General features: G+C 38.1%; 2 protein-coding genes across 2 annotated transcripts in view; both read left to right on the top strand.

Moving 5' to 3' along the window:
• Gat (GABA transporter) overlaps window positions 1-25,019 on the top strand; it is a 1,840,468-nt gene that overhangs the window by 1,479,120 nt on the left and 336,329 nt on the right. The gene's annotated exons all lie outside the window — the stretch shown is intronic.
• On the top strand, window positions 9,141-14,029 carry LOC137234760 (uncharacterized). The gene is made up of 2 exons (XM_067758189.1): window positions 9,141-9,305; window positions 13,292-14,029. The coding sequence occupies exons 1-2, from the start codon at window positions 9,141-9,143 to the stop codon at window positions 14,027-14,029; spliced, it is 903 nt and encodes a 300-aa protein (XP_067614290.1).

Genomic DNA, 25,019 nt, shown 5'->3' with positions numbered 1-25,019 from the left:
TGAGCCATCGCTTCTTTCGCAAGCTCAACATGCATATACTAAGGGTAGATCAACTGACACGGCCTGGCACTCACTGGTATCCGTTATCGAAAGGTCACTTGACCTCAAGGAATACACACTGGTGGCATTTCAAGATATAGCGGGTGCCTTCAACAATGTTCTCCCTGAGGCCATCACCTCGGCGCTGGCCGATCAGAGGGTTGACGCATGCCTGGTGGAGTTTATATACAATCTGATTATGCGTAGGCAGATTAAAACTGAGCTAGGTGGATGCGTGATCCGCAGACCAGTCGGCAGAGGCACTCCGCAGGCCGGCATTCTCCCTCCGCTATTTGGGTTGTTACCGTAAACCAACTACTACGCCTCATGGAGGCAGAATGCCACCAAGTGATCGCGTATGCAGAAAACATCTGCGCAACCATGCGGGGGAAATTTCCGCAAACTCTTTACGACCTAATGGAAGGGGCACTATCCAAAATTTCGCACTGGGCCATAGCCAGAGGTTTGGAAGTCAACCCGGATAAAACCGAGCTTGTCTTCTTCACGATTAGATACAAAGTACCAAATCTTACACCGCCAAGAATTGGGGGTACGTTCTTGGCGTTTAGCGATCAAGTCAAGTATTTGGGAGTCATTCTGGACAGGAAGCTATTATGGAGTGACCATATAGTGGAGCGATCCAAGAAGGCAGCAGCAGAGCCGTTCACCTGCAAGAAGGCAATTGGCACCTCCTGGGGATTCTCCCTAAGGTGACCTACTGGATTTACACAGCCATTGTGCCCCCGATTCTTCTTTATGGTGCCTTGATCTGGTGGTTTGCACTAGCTAAAAGTACCTATCTTATAATCCTTCAAAAGGTGCAACGGAGATCGGAGCTCTGCATTACCGGGGCTCTCCACTCCACTCCAGATTCCGTTACATACAGACATGGATAAATAGATACATAGATAGATCTTTCGTAGATGTGCCATGCATCCACTTCTGTCATTAATAAAGGAATGTATTTTTCGCATTGTGTGCAAGGTTTCAAATCTATGGCCATTGGGGGTGGTCATAGGTTCAATTGACCTTATGTCTGTTAACCTTATGTCACCCCACCATCACATTATTGCATTGTTATCGAGCCTTTATACGTGGGAAAAGTTTAAATCAAACTTATGACGATTCAAAGTGGTAATAAGGCCCATTGCCCTTATGGCTGTTCACCTTATGTCACCACACCATCACATTAATGCATTGTCATCGAGCCTTGATATGTGTGCAAAGTTTCAATCAAACTTATGGCCATTCAAAGTGGTAATAAGGCCAATTGACCTTATGGCCGTTGACCTTATGTCACCACACCATCACATTAATGCATTTTCATCGAACCTTGATACGAGTGCAAAGTTTCAATCAAACTTATGGCCATTCAAAGTGGTAATAAGGCCAATTAACCTTATGGCCGTTGACTTTATGTCACCACACCATCACTTTAATGCATTGTCATTGGTCCTTGATACGTATGCAAAGTTTCAAACTAATCAGACTTCTAGAAACCGTTGAAATTAAGCTCAAAGTTTCCGTTACATAGATTCAGGCCAAGCTAATAAAAGCGTGTTAAAAAGAACAAAGCACAGGCAATTGATGCGAGTACAAAATCACACAATCTGTCAATCTTCAGAACATAAAAAATGATAACCACAGTTTTCTACCTGCAAACAAATGAGCCACTCACTTAACGAATACTTACACACACACGAATAACCTGCTACCTGCAACACATAAAAGATGTACCTAAATGAAACAAAAGAAATAAATGTAAGGCGCGATAACCTCCGAAGAGATTTTAGGCCGAGCTTCTCTTCCAATTTGCGTTGTGCTCCTTTTTAATTTTCCCTACAAATTGGTCGGACGACACCTACTTTTTTATGCCGACTCCGAACGGCATCTGCGAGACAGATGAGTTTTCACTGAGAGCTTTTCATGGCAGAAATACAACCGGGGGGCTTGCCAAACACTGCCGAGGGGCGACCCCGCTTAGAAAAATTTTCTTCTAATTGAAAAACCTTATTTCTAAAATTTTGATGTTGCTTTGCCCGGGGTGTGAACCCAGAGCATTCGGTGTGGTAGGCGGAGCACGCTACCATCACAACACGGTGGCCGCCAAAATAAAAGGCACCTCAAAATTATAACCAAAACCCTCACTCAACGAGCGCATTCGTAGAAATACACGAACTACCAGCTACCTGCAAAGTTGCCTGATTATTTTGTTTACTTATGCAAAGGACCGAAGCTATGTAAAGTGGCCTGATCAGGTACGATTCTCCCGTCAACACATGATCTTTGAAGTTTTTACAAGTAAAATATTTTGGAAAAAAAGTTTTTTTTCAGTGTAACAAACATTTTTTCAGTATACGTTTTCGAAATCCGAATTGAATATCTCTCTAATGGTATCAAGATCTTTTAAATCGGTTGGGCCATTCCGTAGTTATCATAGCTCAAAGGCACCATGATATTTGAATTTGAATTTATTTCTTTTTCGTTTTTGTACAACTAAGACTAAAAGGTCTTTTATATGTACATCAGCAAATGTATATTATCTTATTCTAACAATATTTGGCAAATTTTTAATAATAATAAAACATAATAATAACAAATTTATTTAAAAAATGCAACGCTTAATACTAATACAATAGAATTTAGTAAATGAGAATAGGAAATAAGACAGATAGTAGGGGAAGTTTTGAAAATAGAAGATGAGATAAAAGAAAAAGGAAGGATATTGGCAGTAAGTTGTATGTAGTCAGAAGGCAAGATCTGTATATTTCCGTTTTAAAGTTGCGTCTATTCAAACGAGCTTTAACACTTTCTGGAATCATGTTCCACATTTTGATAGCGCTAATGAAAAACATTCTGCTGGATGTTAGTGTACTATGTCTGGGAATTACCAAGGTATTGAGTCTCTGAGATCTGGTTAGTTGAAGCTTGTCATACAGATATTTAGGGGTTTTCCATTCTAACAGCTTGTATACGAAAATACAGTTTCTTGCCGCCAAATATTGCATAATGCTACTGCCCAGAATTTTGTCACGCCATGGTGATATATGATTATAACGACTTATGCCATAAACATACCTCGTTACATTATTGAAGGCTACATTCACCTTGTAACAGATTGTGAGTCAAGTTTCCTATAGACTAATTCTACATATGTAAAATGAGGTACAATTAATTGGAGGGCGAAGGTTCGGTGTGTTTCTTGTGGGGTAAACGCTGCAGAGAATTTTAACCTACGCTGAATTGCATACACATTGCTGATTAATTTATTGATATGATCACAGCAGCTAAGCTTACTATTTATTATAAACCCGAGGTTCCTTATTTTATCAGTGATCACAAGGGTAGATGTACCAATGCACACAGGCGGAATGTCGTTTGGATTTATATCGCTTTTACAAATATGCATGACACACGGTTTGGCTGAATTCAAATATACATCATTCTTCCGCGCCCAGGACAATACAACAGACAAATCACTATTCAATTTATAGCATAGATCTTCCACAAGACCAATACGATCGGAGAGGTATAATTGAATATCATCAGCATACGCATGAACACTAACGGATTGACATACAGAAAAAACGTCTTTAACAAACATACTGAACAAAATCGGGCCAAGGATAGATCCCTGCGGGACACCTACCTTAATAGCCTTAAACTCTGATGATGTATTCTCACTTTTCACTCTTTGAAAAGATTTCAAAGTAATAATATAACAGTGAGATAACTAAACATGAGTTTCATGGAGCATTCAGAGGACCCATAAAAGCTCCTAAGTTTCCAACATAACAGGGCATGGTTTACTGAGCCAAATGCTTTAGAGAAGTCTAGGAGGCAGAGAATAATTAGATCTCCAACGTCGAAATGCATTCTAATATCATCTAAAATTTTTACCATAGCAGTAGCACAGCTGTGATTTGGCTTAAATCCAGACTGCAATGGAGAAAGCAAGTTATTGTTTTTGGATGTGCTCTGTAATTTGTTTGGCCATCAGATTTTCGCATACCTTAGAAAAAGCTGGCAGGACACTTACTGGTCTATAGTCACAAAGGGTTGACGTATGGGGTTTTTTGGAATAGGCAAAATAACTGTTTTTTTCCAGGCTTCTGGGAAGTAGGCACTGGTTAAACAGTGATTAATTGTTAACGGTAACACAATTTTGACAAAATTTAAGTATATCCCATCATTTCCAACAGCCTCAGACTCAATTTCGAATACAGCCCTTTGCACATCATGTTCACTAACACAAAGAAACTCAAAGAATTCTTCACTTGCATTGTTCGCAGATATTTCATCGGCAATAGTAATATCGTTGGATTTTACCGAGCAAGTAAAGAACTCATTAAGAACATTCGGGTCAATTTCACACTGCTGGTTATTTTTACCATAGACATGCATTTTCTTTAGGTTGTTCCATAGTCTTCTAGATGGGAGAGAAAGTTTTAGTTTTTGTTGACAATACAAGTTTTTTGCTTGCCTAATCACAGTTGTTGCTGTATTTCGTGCAATTTTATACTCATGCAACGCTGCACTCGTATTCGATCTTCTCCACTTGGCATGCAATTTATTACGTTTCGAATCGCAGTGCTTACTTTTTTATTGAACCAAGGACAAAATTTATTAATAATGTTAGTAGTACGGAGGGGGGCGTGCCGATCGAAAAGGCAAATCAAATTATTATTAACGAATTCAAGTTGTTCATCTTCCGACTCGTAATTCTAACATTCATTCCAACAAATAAAATTACAATCAGAAAACAGTGCACTGGCGTCTACAGAACCGAAGTCAAGGTACGAGAATGTAACACCACTAGGAGGACGTTCAAGCACTACATAAAAAATATAACAAATCAAATCATGGTCTGATATAAAGAATAATTTGTCAAATTATAATATATGGGTCAAGTCAGAGGTAACAAAATAATCGAAAAGGCTTGGTCTAGCATTTCCCGCATATCTAGTAGGGGCTTCATTGTTTACTATAGTTAGGCCTGCTGCTGAGATTTGATCACGAAGTTTGACACTGTTGAGTACTGAAAACCTTTTTACATATACTAATTAGTATTCATTTATATTTCTTTGAAAATAATAATGTATAACCCACTGTAACATTTTGCCTTCCTTCTTTGAACATATTCGTTAGTGGTACATATGTACATTTGTCATATCATTAAAATTAACTGAACTAAAAGCTCTGTTATGCTGAATTGAAGAAAAAGGATTATATGAGACTGCAATTGAATGCAACGGGTGAGTTGTGACTTAGCCTTCAATTGAGATTAAACGCATTTGTATAAAGCAAAAATTGGTGTTTTTTTAATTGCAAAACGAAGTCAGATTGTTTTATAATTTCTGGTTTGTGAAATCTATCACTGCCTTCCATTTTGGGGTGAAACCCGGGACATTGGTCCTTGTTACAATCCTAAAATAAAATTTTGTGAAAAATTGACTTCATTGGAAGTTTACGGAAATATAGAACAGGTAAATCGCTCGTAAAAGGAGGCTAAGATATCCGCGGTCGCGAATAATAGAAAGTTGAAATTTAAATTAATATCAGAAACAAATAATTGATCGAAAGTATCGTTTATTGTGGTACCTAATTAAATATGGGGTCGGATACAGAAAAGGAGCAACAGGTGGTGCTAAAAAAGAAAATCCAAAACTAGTTGAGTTGAAATCTTTACGGGCGTCAACGAATTTAATAGTGAAAAAAGGTTCTACATTACCTGTTGAAGAATTGGATTGTAGGCTTGGTATTCTGGAGGCTTATTTTAAGCCAATACTTAGCGTACAAGCGAGCATTGATAAGATTTGCCCAGAAGCGGAAAGAGCGTCAAATGCAGCCTTTGCTGGTGATGTGGAAGAACTATACGTGAGCGCTAAATCCAACATTATGTCCGAAATCGCGAAGAAACGTCCTAATCAAGGGGATGTTAGCCTTTCACAGACTGCCTCGTTTATTGCACCTGCTTCAAAATTACGTCGCGAAATTAAAATTCCGAAATTTGATGGAAAATACGCAGAATTTCCTAAATTTCTCGCGTTATTCACAAAAATGGTAGATCAAAACCACACTTTGGATGATTGTGAGAGGTTTTTGATCCTCAAGGACGGTTTGGGTCCACGGCCTTTTCGGCAATCACCGAATTTGATGAAACAGAGGCAAATTATCTAAAGGCATTGGAACGCTTAAAGTTAATGTTTGATAAGAAGGCACTCATGTTTCAAGAAAACATTGCTGCATTGTTCGATTTGCAAAAGGCTACGAAACCGTCAGCTGAGCATTTACGCAAAATAATTGACACCACTAATGCACGACTAAGTGCAGTGCTGTCACTGGGGAGCAACGAAAACGTTGCTAACGCTCTCATTATATTTCTAGTTATGGACAATCACTAGATGGTGAATCACAAGCTAAGTGGGATGAAGTGGTTGATTATACACAGTTGTCCTCATGGGAAAAGTGTTCTAAATTATTATCAAGGCGGTTCCAAACTTTGGAAGCAAGGGAAACGAAGACTGTGTCATCCGATTGGAAGCAGGCGCCTACCAAGGACGCAAATAGGGAGTTGAAGTCGAAGTAATTCTATGGTAAGCGCAATACGTCAACGACATTGGCCATTGAAAAGTCGTCGTGCAACACTTGTCACAAAGGCGATCATGACGTATCGGACTGCCCAAGATTTACTCGAATGAACTTTCAAGAGCGATACTCCGCTGTGCGGGCTGCCAAGCTATGTCTAGTGTGTCTGAAAAAGGGTCATTGGTCCAAACAATGTAGTGTAGGGAAATGTGCAATATGCAATCTTTCTCACCACGTATTAATGCACAAGCCAGATGACACCAAGCCGGTATCCAAAGAAAGCAGTGCAGTTGAAAATAAAGAGAGCAGTTCAGTGAACAAAAAGGTAGCCTTTTGTACTAGTGGGAGTAGCAAAGTCGTGAAAGAAGTCTTCTTGGAAACCGTCGTTATTTAAGTGAAAGATGTTTGCGGGCGTTATCAACCAGTGCGAGCAATTTTAGATTCAGCATCGCAAATTAACCTTATGTGTGATTATTTGGCGCAAACTCTGATGCTGCCAAGGACCTCTTGCACGTTGGATCTTAATGGAGTTAATGGAGTAGCAACTAGTATCAACAAAAAAGCCCATACTATGATAAAGTCACGTGTCAGTAACTATGAGGTGGCATTACAATTTTATATCTTGCCAAAAATGACATCAAGAAAGCCTGATCAATATTTCGACGTCTCTGCCTGGAATATTCCAAAGAATCTTGAACTTGCAGACCCCCTTTTCAATATCCCAGGTCGTGTGGATATGTTATTAGGTGCAGAAATATTTATAGATTTGCTGTGCGTAGGCCAACTGAAATATGCGATGGGGTTGGTGGCAGTACTCAAATATGCGATGGGGTTAGTGAGAAGGCACAAAGTTTGGTCAGCGATGTAACAAGCAACAAGAGAATAGACTTATCAACTTAGTTGAAAGATTCATGTAGTTTTTGATTGCAGTTGTAAAACTACTAGCGGGTTGTCTCTTAATGACGTAGTGATGAAAGTGCCAGTTGTGCAAGACAATTTGCTATCTATTGTTCTACGTTTCCGCTGCTTCAGATTTGCTCTCACAGCCGACGTGACGAAAATGTATTGGCAGGCTTCGGTCACCAAAAAAGACTGCAATTATCAAGCAATTTTATGGAGAAGCTCTAGAGATCAAAAAATTGCAGCATACCGACTGCTGACCATAACGTACGGGACAACCTCAGCGCCTTTTCTAGCAACACGGTGCTTAAAGCAGTTGGGTGAAGATGGTAAGCGACAATATCCAGTGGGGTCGCAGAAAATACTTTCCGATTTTTATATGGATGATTTCATCAGCGGGGCTGATTCCACGGCTGATTTATAGCAAGCTTACCGCGAAGTTTCGTCTTTAACAAGTTCGGAGCATTTCATATTGCGAAAATGGCATTCGAACAACACTGATTTTCTGAACCAGCTCGAAGAGAATGAAAAGGAGAAACCGATACGGGTCAGTGATATTGAAATCATTAAAACGCTGGGCATTGTGTGGGAACCATAAACAGATTTTTTTCGTTATATCTGGCAAGAGCTACCGTTTACGTAGAATGTAACCAAAATAGTAGTATTAGCAGAGTTGTCCACGTTGTTTGATCCGCTAGGTCTGGTGGATCCGGTCATAGTCAAGGCGAAAATTTTTATGCAGGACTTGTGGATAAAAAAATTGGATTTTGGAATTTGCGGATGCATCCGAGCGAGCTTACGGTTGCTGTATATACCTGCGGTCAATCGACGAAAACAAAGTGGTAAATGTTCAATTGTGGAGCGCCAAATCTAGAGTTGCACCCCTCAAAACGAAATCGTTACCCCGACTGGAGTTGATGGCAGCTCACTTGCTAGCTAAATTGTTGGTGAAGTCACAGCAGAATATTCAAATTACACAAGATGCTATATATTTATGGAGCGATTCTGAAATTGTACTTGATTGGTTGAAGGCACATCCATCTACATGGACCACTATCGTTGCTAACAGGGTGGCCTTTATACAGGATGAGACTAAATCGGCAATATGGAGGCATATTCCTTCTCGTCAGAATACAGCCGACATTATATCCAGAGGTGCGTATGTTGATGAATTACTGAACTCTATTTGGTTTACAAGTCCATCGTTCCTCATGAAACCATGTGACCAATGGCCTGTTACCAAGTCATACAGCGCACCAGGGAGAGACATTGTAAAAGTCCGTAAGAAGACGACGGCACTAACGGCTGAAGCAAAGACAAATGCATTTATTGAGTATCTGGAAAGTAGAAGTGACTTTGTGCAAACATAAAGACTAGTTGCGTGTTTTCTTTGCATTTTGCGGCGAGTCAAAGGCCGCTCTGGGCAACTACCATATCTAACAACAAAAGTGATGGATGAGTCTTTAATACATATGGAAGTGGTATCAGACCTGTCGGCAAAGGCATTTATTGCAGCACTCAAGAGATTTTTTGCACGGCGGGGTCTATGTGCAAAACTGTTTTGCGACAACGGCACAAATTTTGTTGGGGCCAGACGTGGGCTTTCCGAACCAATGATTGAAGATAAAAATATTTCAAATTTGAATCGCTGGATGCGACTAAAGGCAATACAGCAACACTTTTTGAGACGTTGGTCAACCGAATACTTGCATGAATTACAGCGGAAAGCAAAATGGACGCAGAAGAAAGACAATGTAGTTGAAGGCGACCTAGTTTTGGTATCTGAAGACAACGCCCCTCCTAAATCGTGGCTAATTGGGCGAGTAACGAGAGCAATAAAAGGTTCTGATGGATGTGTGCGCGTGGTCGACATTAAATGGGTGCATTCGCCGTGCAGTTCAAAAGGTAGCACCAATTCCCAAACCAGAATGAAGTTGATCTGTCGGCAGACATATCAAGGGCGCCGGCATGTTGAGTACTGAAAACCTATTTACATATATTAATTAGTATTCATTTATAGTTCTTTGAAAATAATAATGTATAACCCACTGTGACATTTTCCCTTCCCTCTTTGAACATATTCGTTAGTAGTAAATATGTACATTTGTCATATCATTAAAATTAACTGAGCTGTGAGCTCTAACTATTATGCTGAATTGAAGAAAAATGATTATATGAGACTGCAATTGAGTGCAGCGGGTGAGTTTTCACTTAGCCTTCAATTGAGATTAAACGCATGTGTAGAAAGCAAAAATTGGTGTTTTTTTTAATTGCAAAACGAAGTGAGATTATTTTATAATTTCTGGGTTGTGAAAGCTATCACTGCTTGACATTTTGGTGCCGAAACCCGGGACATTGGTCCTTGTTACAATCCTAAAATAAAATTTTGTGAAAAATTGACTTCGTTGGAAGTTTACGGAAATATAGAACAGGCAAATCGCTCGTAAAAGGAGGCTATGATATCCGCGGTTGCGAATAATAGAAAGTTGAAATTTAAATTAATATCAAAAACAAATAATTGATCGAAAGTATCGTTTATTGTGGTACCCAATTAAATATGGGGTCGGATACAGAAAATGAGGAAGCTGGTGGTGCTAAAAAGAAAATCCAAAACTAGCTGAGCTGAAATCTTTACGGGCGTCAACGAAGGGCAACATAACCCGCATTAAAAATTTAATAGTGAAAAAAGGTTCTACATTACCTGTTGAATAATAGGATTGCATATTTGTTTAAAACGCAGTTTTTTTGGCATAAAGTCAAAATTTGTACTACAAATATTTTCAAATTTAATAATGTGCCTGTTTAGTTAGATGTCCATTTATATTGGAAGTGTGCACAACATGTTTCCTTTGTGCAGCGTATACATCTGGCAACGCTACAAAACCCGATGTTTTTAAAAAATATAACTTCGGTGGTGTGTATCGAAATAAAGTTCAGTTTTCATTGAAATTTACTTCAAAACGTCAAGTTAAAAATTAAAAGTCAAGTATGGATAATTCAGCAAAAGGTATAAAGATTTGTGTGTTGTGAGGATTTTTACATATTTATTCAATTGTTTCCTTAAAATAAGCTTTAAGTCGTGTAGCTTTCTGTGAAAAGTTAAAAGTAGAAGTTTTTTTTATGTGGAGCAAAACTAGGAGGGATACTGCTGGGGCCTCAAACTATTGATGCTCTGTTGAAGTTTCTTTTTTTACGTGGTAATTATATTTCTTGCGCATATTTGCGCAAATTATCAAATATCTTTTTTATGCAGAGCATATGTTGTCAATTTGTGTGGAAAAGAATAAGAATACCACTGAATTGATTAATTGGGTGTTAAAAAATTCAATGGCGATATGTTAACAAAGATCGCTGTATAGTAAGTTACACAAAAAACAAAATGTTTCGTAAAGTATGTGAAACAAGTAAGGAAGGCTAAGTTCGGGTTTAACCGAACATTACATACTCAGCTGAGAGCTATGGAGACAAAATAAGGGAAAATCATCATGTAGGAAAATGAACCTAGGGTAACCCTGGAATGTGTTTGTATGACATGTGTATCAAATGAAAGGTATTAAAGAGTATTTTAAGAGGGAGAAGGCCATAGTTCTATAGGTGGACGCCATTTAGGGATATCGCCATAAAGGTGGACCAGGGCTTGCTCTGGAATTTGTTTGTACGATATGGGTATCAAATGAAAGGTGTTAATGAGTATTTTAAAAAATCGTGGGCTTAGTTCTATAGGTGGACGCCTTTTAGAGATAGCGCCATAAAGGTGTACCAGGGGTGACTCTAGAATTTGTTTGTACGTTATGGGTATCAAATGAAAGGTGTTAATGAGTATTTTAAAAGGGAGTGGGCCTTAGTTCTATAGGTGGACGCCTTTTCGAGATAGCCCCATAAAGGTGGACCAGGGGTGACTTTAGAATTTGTTTGTACGATATGGGTATCAAATGAAAGGTGCTAATGAGTATTTTAAAAGGGAGTGGGCCTTAGTTTTATAGATGGACGCCTTTTCGAGATATCGCCATAAAGGTGTACCAGGGGTGACTCTAGAATTTGTTTGTACGTTATGGGTATCAAATGAAAGGTGTTAATGAGTATTTTAAAAGGGAGTAGGCCTTAGTTCTATAGGTGGACGCCTTTTCGAGATAGCCCCATAAAGGTGGACCAGGGGTGACTCTAGAATTTGTTTGTATGATATGGGTATCAAATGAAAGGCGTTAATGAGTATTTTAAAAGGGAGTGGGCCTTAGCTCTATAGGTGGACGCCTTTTCGAGATATCGCCATAAAGGTGGACCAGGGGTGACTCTAGAATTCCTTTGTACAATATGGGTATCAAACGAAAGGTGATAATGAGTATTTTAAAAGGGAGTGGGCCTTAGTTCCAGGTGGACGCCTTTTCGAGATATCGCCATAAAGGTGGACCAGAGGTGACTATAATGTATTTGTACGATATTGGTATCAAATTAAAGGTATTAATGAGGGTTTTAGTTGTATATGCGAAGGCGTTTTCGAGATATCGACCAAAATGTGGACCAGGGTAACCCACAACATCATCTGTCGGGTACCGCTAATTTATTTATATATATAATACCACAAACAGTATTCCTGTAAAGCTTCCAAGGGCTTTTGTTGGCGCCCTGCAGAACTTTTTCATTTTCTTCTACTTAATATGGTAGGTGGCACACCCATTTTACAAAGTTTTTTCTAAATTTATATTTTGCGTCAATCAACCAATCCATTTACCATGTTTCATCCCTTTTTTCGTATTTGGTGTAGAATTATGGCATTTTTTTCATTTTTCGTAAATTTCGATATCCAAAAAGTGGGCGTGGTCATAGTCGGATTGCGGCCATTTTTTACACCAATACAAAGTAAGTTCAGATAAGTACGTGAACTGAGTTTAATAAAGATATATCGATTTTTGCTCAAGTTATCGTGTTAACGGCTGAGCGGAAGGACAGACGGTCGACTGTGTCTAAAGCTGGGCGTAGCTTTAACCGATTTCGCCCTTTTTCACAGAAAACAGTTATCGTCCTAGAGTCTAAGCCCCTATCAAATTTCACAAGGATTGGTAAATTTTTGTTCGACTTATGGCATTAAAAGTATCCTAGACAAATTAAATGAAAAAGGGCGGAGCCACGCCCATTTTGAAATTTTCTTTTATTTTTGTATTTTGTTGCACCATATCATTACTGGAGTTGAATGTTGACATAATTTACTTATATACTGTAAAGATATTAAATTTTTTGTCAAAATTTGACTTGAAAAAACATTTTTTTTTAAAAGTGGGCGTGAGCGTTCTCCTATTTTGCTAATTTTTGTTAAGCATTAGGCGTATGACATTTTTCTAACACCTATTTTTCATGGCACTACGTGATGAGAAATAGTGTAAAATTAATAACTGCGGTTTTATTTTTTCATTTTATTGCAAAAACTTCACGCAGAAACAAAAAATTTTATTTGAATGCAACTTCCATATATTTGCCAAATTAAAAGGCAATGAAATTATTTGTGCCTTGTTTTCTTGTTCGTTTTGTTTTACTCGTCTTTCGCATTTTATTTGTATTTCTGCACAACACATAACGGTTATTAGAGCAAATGGCTTATGAAATAATCAAAGCGCGTGTCATCAACTTGCCAATTACATATAGTTTGCTTTTGGTATCTTAGCATTCGAGGTGTTTTGTTTAATAATGTCTTTTAAAAAAAGTGGTGATGAAATTTTAAAAAAATTCAAAGCAATGGAAAAATAACTTAACCATCTTTGAAAAATCCAAGAATGAAAGAAGAGATATCAATAACATTGAAAAAGCCTTAAGTATAGTAATAGGAAGGTATAATGAATTAGCGAAAACGGAAAAATTAAAAAAGAAAAGATGTCAGATTATTACAAATGAAAAGATTGATTTGTGGTCTAAACAAAACTTTCCAATCATAAGACGTTCATCTATAGAACGGAAAATAACCAACATTTTAAATGATTGTTCAACATTTCTAAAATATCCGAGTGGAAGAAATGTCATAATGAGGTTCAACAAGTTATGTGATGTAACTAATTTAAAAGGTATTTGGCTAAGTACTGAGGACAAAGCGTTATATCAACTCCAAATATCTACGAATGGAGAAGTTTGGTACACCACAGCTAAAGCTCTTTATGTGCATCCCTCCAAAACTGCTCATTTTAAACAAAATGATAAAGAAGAAAACGTTAAAAGTACTTTGTGTATTAATGAAAATGAACTCTACAGTTTTTCATCAACCGAAACTAGCCAGCAATTTTACAGCCCATCTGCTGCTGAATATCAGGCTCCTTCAAGAATCAAACAAGTGAAATGTTCAACAAAAGCGGCAGTGGCAATGGTTACAAAAGCCAGTGTTAGCACCAACAATGCCCCTAAAATATGTAATCAGTTGGCAAAAGAAGAATTTGATTTAGCAACACCGTTACATTCTGGTATTTACAAAGCATCGATAAAAGCAGCGCAACGTTTGGAGGAAAATATTGTTGACAAGTAATCAAGATTTTTATCAAGTTGACAAATATTTCTATTCTGTGCATAACTTGACAACTCTAAAAAGCTATACGACCTGTGCCTTTCATCATACTGTGGTGACCTAAATAAAGTAAACCGAAATCAGCTGTTTAGTGCAACAATCGCGAAATGGAATAAAAGTAAGAATTAAATATTGTTCGTTATTTTTAGTAACAAATATTTTAAAATCATGGTTTTTTCAAGGAAATCAAAAGTGGAACGTGCTACGCATGAGCAATTGGAGCGATATGTCTCATTTTATGCTGCTAACCCCGAAATGGGAATAGGAAAAAATAATCCGCGGGGTTTTTTCGGGGTCATTTCGGCATGGCTTGGGAGACTCCCTCGGGGTCATTTGGGGATCATTCCTGGATGGTTTTGGGGACTCCATCGGCTTCTCCCGGGGTCATTTGGGGGACATTCTGGGGCGGTTTTGGGGACTCCCTCGGGGTAATTTGGGGGACATTCCGGGATGGTTTTCGGGACTCCCTCAGGATAATTTGGGGGCCATTCTGGGATGGTTTTGGGGAATCTATCGGGTCGTCCCGGCGTCATTTAGAGGTCGTTCCGGGATGTTTTTGGGGACTCGGGGTCATTTTGGGGGGTCATTGGCGGATGCTTAGGATGGCCACTATATGACGCCGGGACGACCTGATGGAGTCCCCAAAACCATCCCAGAATGTCCCCCACATTATCCTGAGGGAGTTCCCAAAACCATTCTGGAATTCCCCCAAATTACCTCGGGAGGACCCGATAGAGTCCCAAACCCATCCCAGAATGTCCCCCAAATGACCCCGGGAGGACCCGAGGGAGTCCCCAAAGACATCCCGGAATGACCCCCAAACTACCCTGGGGGAGTCCCAAAACCGTTCCCAGAATTTCCCCCCAAATAACCCCGAGGGAGTCCCCAAAACCATCCCAGAATGTTCCCCAAATCACCCCGAGGGAGTTCCCAAAACCATCCCGGAATGTCCCCAAATTACCCTGAGGGAGCCCCAAACCCATCCCAGAATGTCCCCCAAATGACCCCGATGGAGTCCCCAAAAACCATCCCAGAATGTCCCCCAAATGACCCCGAGGGAGTCCCCAAAGCCATCCCGGAATGCCCCCCAAATGACCCCGGGAGGACCCGATGGCGTCGTCAAACCATCCCGGAATGTCCCCTAAATGTCCCCGAGGGAGTCTCAAACACCATCCCGAAATTACCCCCAAAAACCCCAGGAGGATCTTCCCACAATAATAGCAAAAGTAATAAATGGTCTTCCATTTTCTCTCGATCGCACAATAACAGAATTCTAATTTAAATTTATCCGTATAAATTAAGTTATCAAGAGCGTTTGACTTATTGACAATTTGTCATCGAAAAAGCTTTTTATTTTTTACATAGAATAGCAATTACTTGATAAATTGTTAAACTTGACAAATAAGCAAAATGGTGAATTTGTCAAGTGCACAGAATAGGGCTGTTAGTGTGTTCATTTTGATGGCAAGAAATTTGGGGATTCGTGTAGAACAAGCTTGCTGGACAAAATTATTTTATGAGATTTTCATATGCAGTCATTTATTACAACTACGTCATTTTTTTCAGCCATATGTTCTTTTTTTTCTTTTTTCCAAAATTTTACCTCATATGCATACATTTGCTTATTTCATATACAGTAACTCATATGAATAAGTGACATAGATCCAAAAAAATTTAAAAGACTTAAGAATATTACTTTATTGTACTTAAATTGAATGGACTACAATTCTCAATAATCTAAAAAATTCTAAAAATTCGGAAAAAAATTAAAATTTTTCATGAAAATTCGTCGAAATTTTCAAACATTTTTTAAATATAATTAATTTTTGTTATAGATCGTGACAAATTTTCTTATGGGAAATTAGTTAAAATATGAAAATTCGCCGAATTTTTCAACATTTTTTAAATATAATTTAGTTTTTGTTAAAGATCGTGACAAATTTTCTTATAGGAAATTAGCTAAAATAAATTTGGGAAAGCGAAAATTGTAAGAATTGTCCAGAAGGGGGTGTCTACTTATTTGTGTGAGTGACTGTACATATGTACATACATATTGTGTATTTATTTCAGTTTATATCCTGGCACTACAATTTTTACAAAATTATTTTATAGTACCAGTCAGGAATGTAAAAGTGAATTACAATAATAATAATAACAATGTAAATAATTAAATTAATTATGTGAAAAATACTTATTACAAAAACTTAAAAGTAAAGTATCATACAAAGTAGAAAAGACAATAGATTTAAATTAAATAAAACCTGATCCAACAAAAAGTTATAGGGTAGGTTATCTTTTATAATTATGTTATTATTCGCTATCATCACTTTCATTCGATGAGTCACTTGTGGAATAGTCATGAGCATCAGCAACACTACTATGAAAGCTTGAAACAACTGGGGTATTTATTGACTCCTCAACATTATCGGGGGACAGTAAATTTAAGACTTCTGAAGTCAGACTTTTAAATTTTTTCTTAGGTATCTCCCTAAAACTGTTAACTAAAGGATCCGATGTTATAAGCAACAAATTCATAACATCTCTATTCGTGGCTTCACGCGACTGCTTTTGTGTGTTATCATCCCTGAATCGTCTCAAATCTTTGTTTCGGGCTTCCTGCGCTTCCTCAGAAAGTTGACAAATAGGTAAGTTTGCTGATTTTATAATATCAGTACTATGCACTAAGATTTTATGAACTGTAACAGGCATATTTAACCATGGATAGAGATCTATCTATAGTTTTTTAGTCTCGACCCCAAATTTTTCAAATCTTTGGATATTTATATTGTACCCAGATGCTAATGCGCGAAGGAGAGTGTCGAAGCTTTTGATGAGCGCTACATCCAATCCCGTACTTTGTTGGCAACAACGCATTTATTTCCTCTAAAATTTTTTTCGTTTCAAAAACAATAAAATCTTTTGTTTCTTTAGAAAAAATTAATTTAATTGGACGACAATACATGGCAGAAGAAGGTCGAGGATTCTGCCAAACAATGTTACCTTTTTCATCCTGTAATTGAAGAAGAACGAAAGAAAATATAAACAAAAACTCATCAGTGTCAGAACTGCATGTAAACTTTTGCTTAGATGTGCTATGGCCAAAGCTTCCATCGCAAACCCAATTGCTGATTAAAGTATACGTCAAGTTTGTAGGTAATAAACTAAAAAAAACTTCTTGATTTTCTAAAACTAAACGCTCAACTGTTTTATCTAATACGGACTGGGCTTTAATTTCCGCACGTGTTTCACCCACATCAATTTCATTTGGATAGAATTCTGTCTTAGCTTTTCTTAGACTATAAAAACATGGATAAACCTTATGGCCTGCCTTGATGCTCCACTTCTGAGTCGTTTTGTACCCATGAGTCGTCGACTTGCTATCTATGTATTATGCTAAAGCTTCTACATTGCTCAAGCATCTTGCATCTGGCTCACATGTCATCTGTTTGCCGGGTATTTGAGTGGTTTCCTGTGAATTTTGTATAATGTTAGCAACATTTCTGTTGCGGGCATACGCGTTGATGCTTCTGCCGCATAAAGTATCTCACCAGGCCTTCTAGATTGCAAGAGGTCATCCACTCGACGCCGTTTGGTTTTTTCACTGCAGCTAACAAAGTCCTTCTTTCGTATTCCGGGGCCGGGGTTACCTGAAGAAGTGGTTGGTTGGTCTGATGGCAACTGTGAATCCACCGTTATTGTAAATGTGAAGTCTGGAACCGAAAGCCACTCCGAGTTTTTATTCAAAAATCGCTCCTTATGTCTTCCAGAAGTGTTCCACTTTGATCCAGCTTCGACGAATATGCCGATATTTGTAAGCTTAAACTTTTTATCGAATACTCGGCTGCTTCGCTTAAATCGTACTTAAGTACAACAAAACTCAATAATTCTTTATATCTGGTTTCCTTCGAATGTTGAACCCAAATATCAAAAAACTTCGTTCTTGGTACGGTTATAACTAAACTGCTTTGTGTTGTTGATTTTTCGACAGGGTGAATAGTTGATGATTGTTGTGCTGCCATCTTAAGTGTCGTTGATCGTTCTGGTTTGTTATCAGCTGTGCAGTATTTATATTACATTCAGGTATTGGCGTAGATGCTACCAAATGGGGTTGTTTTGTGTAGCGTTCCTGTGTGGTTATACCTGCATTAGGATTGCTTTGTATGTACCTGTTTTTATGCCTTGGTGACTGGTGCGGTAGGTTGTGGCAGGTTGAAGTCAGTGATCTTCGCCTTTTGGCTTGTGGTGTGCTCTTGTTGACCTTGCGCGTTTATTTTAGTGTGTTTTATGGCTACGTGTTTGTTCCCTGTACTTGGGAATTGGTTTTTGCCGTTTGTAGATCAGCTTTAAAGGTTCAAATATCTCGTCGGAAAATCTACAAAAAAAAAAAATTAAAAATAGATGTGCAAAGAATTCGCAATTGTTTTTTCTTACGCCTTTTAGAGAATACTTGCGACTATAACATATGTAAAATTTAGCCCGGATGTCCGCGATGTATGTAACTTTTTTGTCCCTAAATTTAAAAATATAGAGAAAAAATACCTTTTCTTCTTAATAACGAAATGTTAAATATATTGAGAGTACTCTAATTGCAAAAGAAATACTATTAAAAAATTTTTCTTACCTTCGAGCTTAGAATCCATCAAAAAAAATTATATCAAATTGTTCACTTAAAAGAAATATGAAGCTTAATATTCAACAAAAATTTTGCAAACTAATCAATGCATTTTACGGCCACTCCTGCCTTCTTACTTCAATTACTCAATATATATGAGCAAAAATATCAAAAAAAGCAAAAATCCCTTTATTTTGTTTGTTGTCTTTGATTTCTCGTTACACTTTTCTTGGAATAAGAACTTTGTTTTTGTCCAGCTAGCTTGTTCTACACGAAACACTGTGCGTTGGACAAATGAAACAAAAGAAGTAAGGATAGCGGTCATGGTTTATGAAAACGGAAAAATTTTGACAATTTTTAGAGGTACCCATTTAATAATATATTTTTAAAGCTTTAATTAATTTTCTATAAATTTTGAAGCAATCCTGGATAAATTTCAACTGCGGAATTCCGTCAAAGTCATAGTTTGTGATACAACGAACGTTAATACCGGAAAAAATAATGGAGTTATGAAGTCATGTCAGTCAATGGCGTGATGATATGGCAGTTTTTATATGAACTAAGACAAGGTGTTAAACGTTATGAGATAAACAACAAATTTCCATACATAAAATTCAAAGTTCTTCTACTGCTCAGCAACGCTCGCTGGAATTCAAGAGCTATTCTTGGGATTTTAACGTTCATTCTCATTCCTGAACACAGCATAAAACGTTTGCCAATTTGCCAATTTGCCAATTCATATGCAGTGCATGGTATGACGTGTGGTTCTCTGATCACTGTTTCCAAATAAATGATTTTGAAAGTTTGGAAAAATCCGTCAAGCAATTTAAAACTGCTCATAAGTGTTTTATTAAACACTGGGTAAAGGAAGATTCTGTCATTTCGAATTTAAAGCGAACTAATATCTGCGCTGGTGGCCACCGTGGTGTGACGGTAGCGTGCTTCGCCTACCACACCGAATGCCCTGGGTTCACACCCCGGGCAAAGCAACATCAAAATTTTATTAAAAAAAATTCGGACGGCCGTCTCTAACATATGAGGGGGAGGATCAAGACTGAAATGAAAATTTGCTACGGACTTATCCAGGGAGCACAGTACTTCACTTTTGGTTCACGCTGCTGCAGTGTCAGCAAAAAAGTCAAGGGATAGAGATACTGCGTTTGTTTTAAATCAGACTTTAAATACTTCGGACGCATCAAATATGAAAGATAAGTTGGAATCAAAAACTGCAATCCCTCCAACAGTGGATGAAACTTTTGCTTTCATAATTGAAAACTCGTTCACAAAAAAGCAATACAACAGTATTAGATCTGTAAACTTAGAAAAGAGCTGCTACATATTACCAAGTTATAATAGTGTTTTGAAAGCTAAAACAAAGACTAGACCTAAAGAAATTGTCGTAACCGAAACTACTGCAGAAGTAACCTTACAAAATTTACTCGACCATACAGCATCAAGGATTTTAACTTTGCAAGAAAGCGTACTAAAAAATTTTAGTGAAACAAAAAATCTTACACTCATTCTCAGCTACGGATTTGACGGCACATCGAGACAAAGTCTATATAAACAGCGATTTGGTGAAGAAGAACCTGAAAGTTTTGACCAAACACTATTTGTAAGTACGGTTATTCCGCTTCAATTAAATGATGAATTGGGAAGAGCTTTGTGGAAAAACCAAACTCCACAATCAATCAGGTTTTGTAGACCTTTAAAAATTCAGTTTGCTAAGGAAACTATAGACCTTATTTTAAATGAGAAAAAAGATTTAGATTTTGAAGTTAAAAATTTGAGCCCATATAAATGTGAAACCGCCAATAATGTTATAAACGTTTTTAATGATTTGCACCTGACACTTATAGATGGAAAAGTATTAAACATTATTACAGGGACTAATTCTTGCCAATCATGTCCTATATGTGGCGCAAAGCTGAAGCAAATTTTTGTCATTCGTGATATAAAATCAAAAGTTTTTAAACGAAAACCGAGGTCACTACAGTACGGCGTTAGTCCACTTCATGTGTGGATTCGTTTTTTCGAGTTTGTTTTGAAAATATCGTGCAAATTTGAGCTTAAAAAATGGCGAGAAACGGACGAGAAAAGCAGAGCAGTTGTTGTCTCCCGTCAAAAAGATATTCAAGAAAAAATGTAGGCGGAAATGGGATTTAATGTTGACAAGCCCAAGAAAAATGTATTTGGAAATACAAACGACGGCAACACAGCCAGAAGAACCTTTTCCCACGCCAAACAGTTGGCTTCAATACTAAATTTAGATGCTCAGTTGCTTCATCGTTTTCACATGATTTTATTTGCAATCTCTTGCGAGTTTCAAATAGACTCTGAGAAATATCGAGCCTACTGTGAAAATACGACGGATTTGTTTTTCGCAAAGTATAGCTGGTATCCCATATCACCAACTCTGCATAAGCTATTGGTGCATGGATGAGAAATAATCGACACATCAGTTCTGTCTGTTGGCTCTTTGGGCGAAAGTCCGTCGGAGGCCAGAAATAAATATTACAAAAGCGATAGAAGGGTACATGCTAGACAAAATTCTAGAGTTAACAACCTTACTGACATCTTTCACAGGGCGTTGGACTCCTCAGATCCGTTAATCTCCAGTATAAGTGCTAATAAACACAGCCGTTACAAAAAAAGAAATACCTGAAGAAGTAATATTGATGTTACGGATGCCATCTTTCGTCGAATCAGGCGAGCAAAGCCTTGATGAATATTCTCTTGATGTAGATGTTCAAGACGCTTATTACTTTGATATTGAATTAGAGTTAGATGATGATTAGAATAATAACCTTTTTTAAATAATTTTTTTGCATTTTAACTTGCTTAATTAACTAAATTCTTAACTTATGTAAATATAATTAAACCTAATACTATTTGCACACACACGGCTTATTGAATAATAAAGGCAGTTTTCTACATTAAGGCGCTTATTGAGCTGAATCTTCCCTACAAAATTCGAATCTATAATTATTTCATTAGTGACTAATCGAATGCCGAATGAAATCAAAAGCCCAATGCAACTCTGTTGGCAGCGTTCAGTTTCTTAGTTTTTGGTGTGTTCAGTGCTTAAAAATGTCAATTTTCAAAGTAAATGTCATTGTCTGTCATATAAAAAAAAAATGAATGTAAGGCGCGATAACCTCCGAAGAGATCTAAGGCCGAGCTTCTCTTCCAATTTGCGTCGTGCTCCTCTTGATTTTTCCCTACAAATTGGCCGGACGGGACCTACATGTTTTATGCCGACTCCGAACGGCATCTGCAAGGCAGATGAGATTTCACTGAGAGCTTTTCATGGCAGAAATACAATCGGAGCGCTTGCCAGACACTGCCGAGGGGCAACCCCGCTTAGAAAAATTTTCTTCTAATTGAAAAATCTTATTTCTAAAATTTTGTTGTTGCTTTGTCCGGGAGTTGAACCCAGGGCATACGGTGTGATAGGCGGAGCACGCTACCATCACACCACGGTGGCCGCCGTCTGTCATATAGCATTGTCATTTTATTCGCTTGACTTTTCATCCTTCGTACTAATCGAGCAGCTACTTCTGTGTGAAAGCAAAAAATTTACGATTTCATTAGAAGGTGAAATGAGGTAATTAAGTTTCTATGTGAAAACAGTATAACATAGATATGTATACACTAAATAAATGTATATATGTATATTACAAGTTTTTGTAAAAAAAAAACCTGAAATTTGATGTTGAGGCAGCTATGTGAAGATGTCGTCCCATTTAACAACATTTGTTTCCAAAATTTATCTATAAGGTTATTAGCAAATGTACCAAGTTTCAAAGCTCTAACTACATTTTTCTAGTTTATGCCAAAAAAATTGGGATTCAGACCACTGTGGATTGTAGGCTTGGTATTTTGGAAACTTATTTTAGGCAAATACTTAGCGTACAAGCGAGCATTGATAAGATTTGCCCAGAAGCGGAAAGAGCGTCAAATGCAGCCTTTGCTGGTGATGTGGAAGAACGATATGTGAGCGCTAAATCCAATATTATGTCCGAAATCGCGAAGAAACGTCCTAATCAAGGGGATGTTAGCCTTTCACAGACTGCCTCGTTTTTTGCACCTGCTTCAAAATTACGTCGCGAAATTAAAATTCCGAAGTTTGATGGAAAATACGCAGAATTTCCTAAATTTCTCACGTTATTCACAAAATTGGTAGATCAAGACCACACTTTGGATGATTGTGAGAGGTTTTTGATCCTCAAGGACAGTTTGGGTCCACGGCCGTTATCGGCAATCACCGAATTTGTTGAAACAGAGGCAAATTATCCAAAAGCATTGGAACGCTTAAAGTTAATGTTTAATAAGAAGGCACTCATGTTTCAAGAACACATTGCTGCATTGTTCGATTTGCAAAAGGCTTCGAAACCATCAGCTGAGCATTTACGCAAAATAATTAACACCACTAATGCACGATTAAGTGCAATTCTGTCACTGGGGAGCAACGAAAACGTTGCTAACGCTCTCATTATATTTCTAGTGATGGACAAGCTAGATGGTGAATCACAAGCTAAGTGGGAAGAAGTGGTTGATTATACACAGTTGTCCTCATGGGAAAAGTGTTCTGAATTATTATCAAGGCGGTTCCAAACTTTGGAAGCAAGGGAAGCGAAGACTGTGTCTTCTAATTGGAAGCAGGCGCCTACCAAGGACGCAAATAGGGAGTTGAAGTCGAAGGCATTCTATGGTAAGCGCAATACGTCAACGGCATTGGCCATTGAAAAGTCGTCGTGCAACACTTGTCACAAAGGCGATCATGACGTATCGGACTGCCCAAGATTTACTCGAATGAACTTTCAAGAGCGATACTCCGCTGTGCGGGCTACCAAGCTATGTCTAGTGTGTCTGAAAAAGGGTCATTGGTCCAAACAATGTAGTGTAGGGAAATATGCAAAATGCAATCTTTCTCACCACGTATTAATGCACAAGCCAGATGACACCAAGCCGGTATCCAAAGAAAGCAGTGCCGTTGAAAATAAAGAGAGCAGTTCAGTGAACAAAAAGGTAGCCTTTTGTACTAGTGGGAGTAGCAAAGTCGTGAAAGAAGTCTTCTTGGAAACCGTCGTTATTTAAGTGAAAGATGTTTGCGGGCGTTATCAACCAGTGCGAGCAATTTTAGATTCAGCATCGCAAATTAACCTTATGTGTGATTATTTGGCGCAAACTTTGATGCTGCCAAGGACCTCTTGCATGTTGGATCTTACTGGAGTTAATGGAGTAGCAATGAGTATCAACAAAAAAGCCCATACTATGATAAAGTCACGTGTCAATAACTATGAGGTGGCATTACAATTTTATATCTTGCCAAAAATAACATAAAGAAAGCCTGATCAATATGTCGACGTCTCTGCCTGGACTATTGCAAAGAATCTGGAACTTGCAGAACCCCGTTTCAATATCCCAGGTCGTGTGGATATGTTATTAGGTGCAGGCGGCTCTGCGTAGGCCAAATTAAGATGTAAGATAGTGTACCTCGATTGCAAAAAACAGTATTTGGCTGGGTTGTATCCGGCAGTACTCAAATAAGCGATGGGGTTCTTGAGAAGGCACAAAGTTTGGTCAGCGATGTAAAAGGAACACAGCAACAAGAGAAGAGACTTATCAAGTTAGTTGAAAGATGCTGGGACATGGAGCAGATATCGGCGAAGTCGACGTTCCCAACTGACGAGGAAGAAGAGTGCGATAGCATATTCGCGAGAACATGCGAAGAGACGATAGCGGAAAATTTATTGTTAAAATACCATTTAAAAACAATGTTGATCAGCTTGGGGACTCGTTCTATACAGCTGAGCGGCGATTTCTGTCATTAGAAAAACGACTTAGTAAAGACGTAGAAACAAAAACCGCATATATAGCGTTTATGGAAGAGTACATCCAACTTGGATATATGGCTAAAGTGGAAATAGCAGAGATGACCCAACTGAAATATTTTGCACCTCATAAACACGTACTACGTCCGGAGTCTACAAGAACAAAACTTCGTGTAGTTTTTGATTGCAGTTGTAAAACTACTAGAGGGTTGTCTCTTAATGACGTAATGATGAAAGGGCCAGTTTTAATAAACGATTTGCTATCTATTGATCTACGTTTCCGCTGCTCCAGATTTGCTCTCACAGCCGACGTGACGAATATGTATAGGCAGGCTTGGGTCACCAAAGAAGACTGCAATTATCAAGCGATTTTATGGAGAAGCTCTAGAGATAAAAAAAATTGCAGGATACCGACTGCTGACCATAACGTACGAGACAACCGCAGCGCCTTTTCTAGCAACACGGTGCTTAAAGCAGTTGGGTGAAAATGGTAAGCAACAAT

The sequence above is a fragment of the Eurosta solidaginis genome, chromosome X (assembly GCF_040869045.1).
Source record: "Eurosta solidaginis isolate ZX-2024a chromosome X, ASM4086904v1, whole genome shotgun sequence".
Taxonomy (NCBI): Eukaryota; Metazoa; Arthropoda; class Insecta; order Diptera; family Tephritidae; genus Eurosta; species Eurosta solidaginis.
Note: the sequence above shows the minus strand (reverse complement) of the source record. Positions and strands in the feature narration are given on the sequence as shown.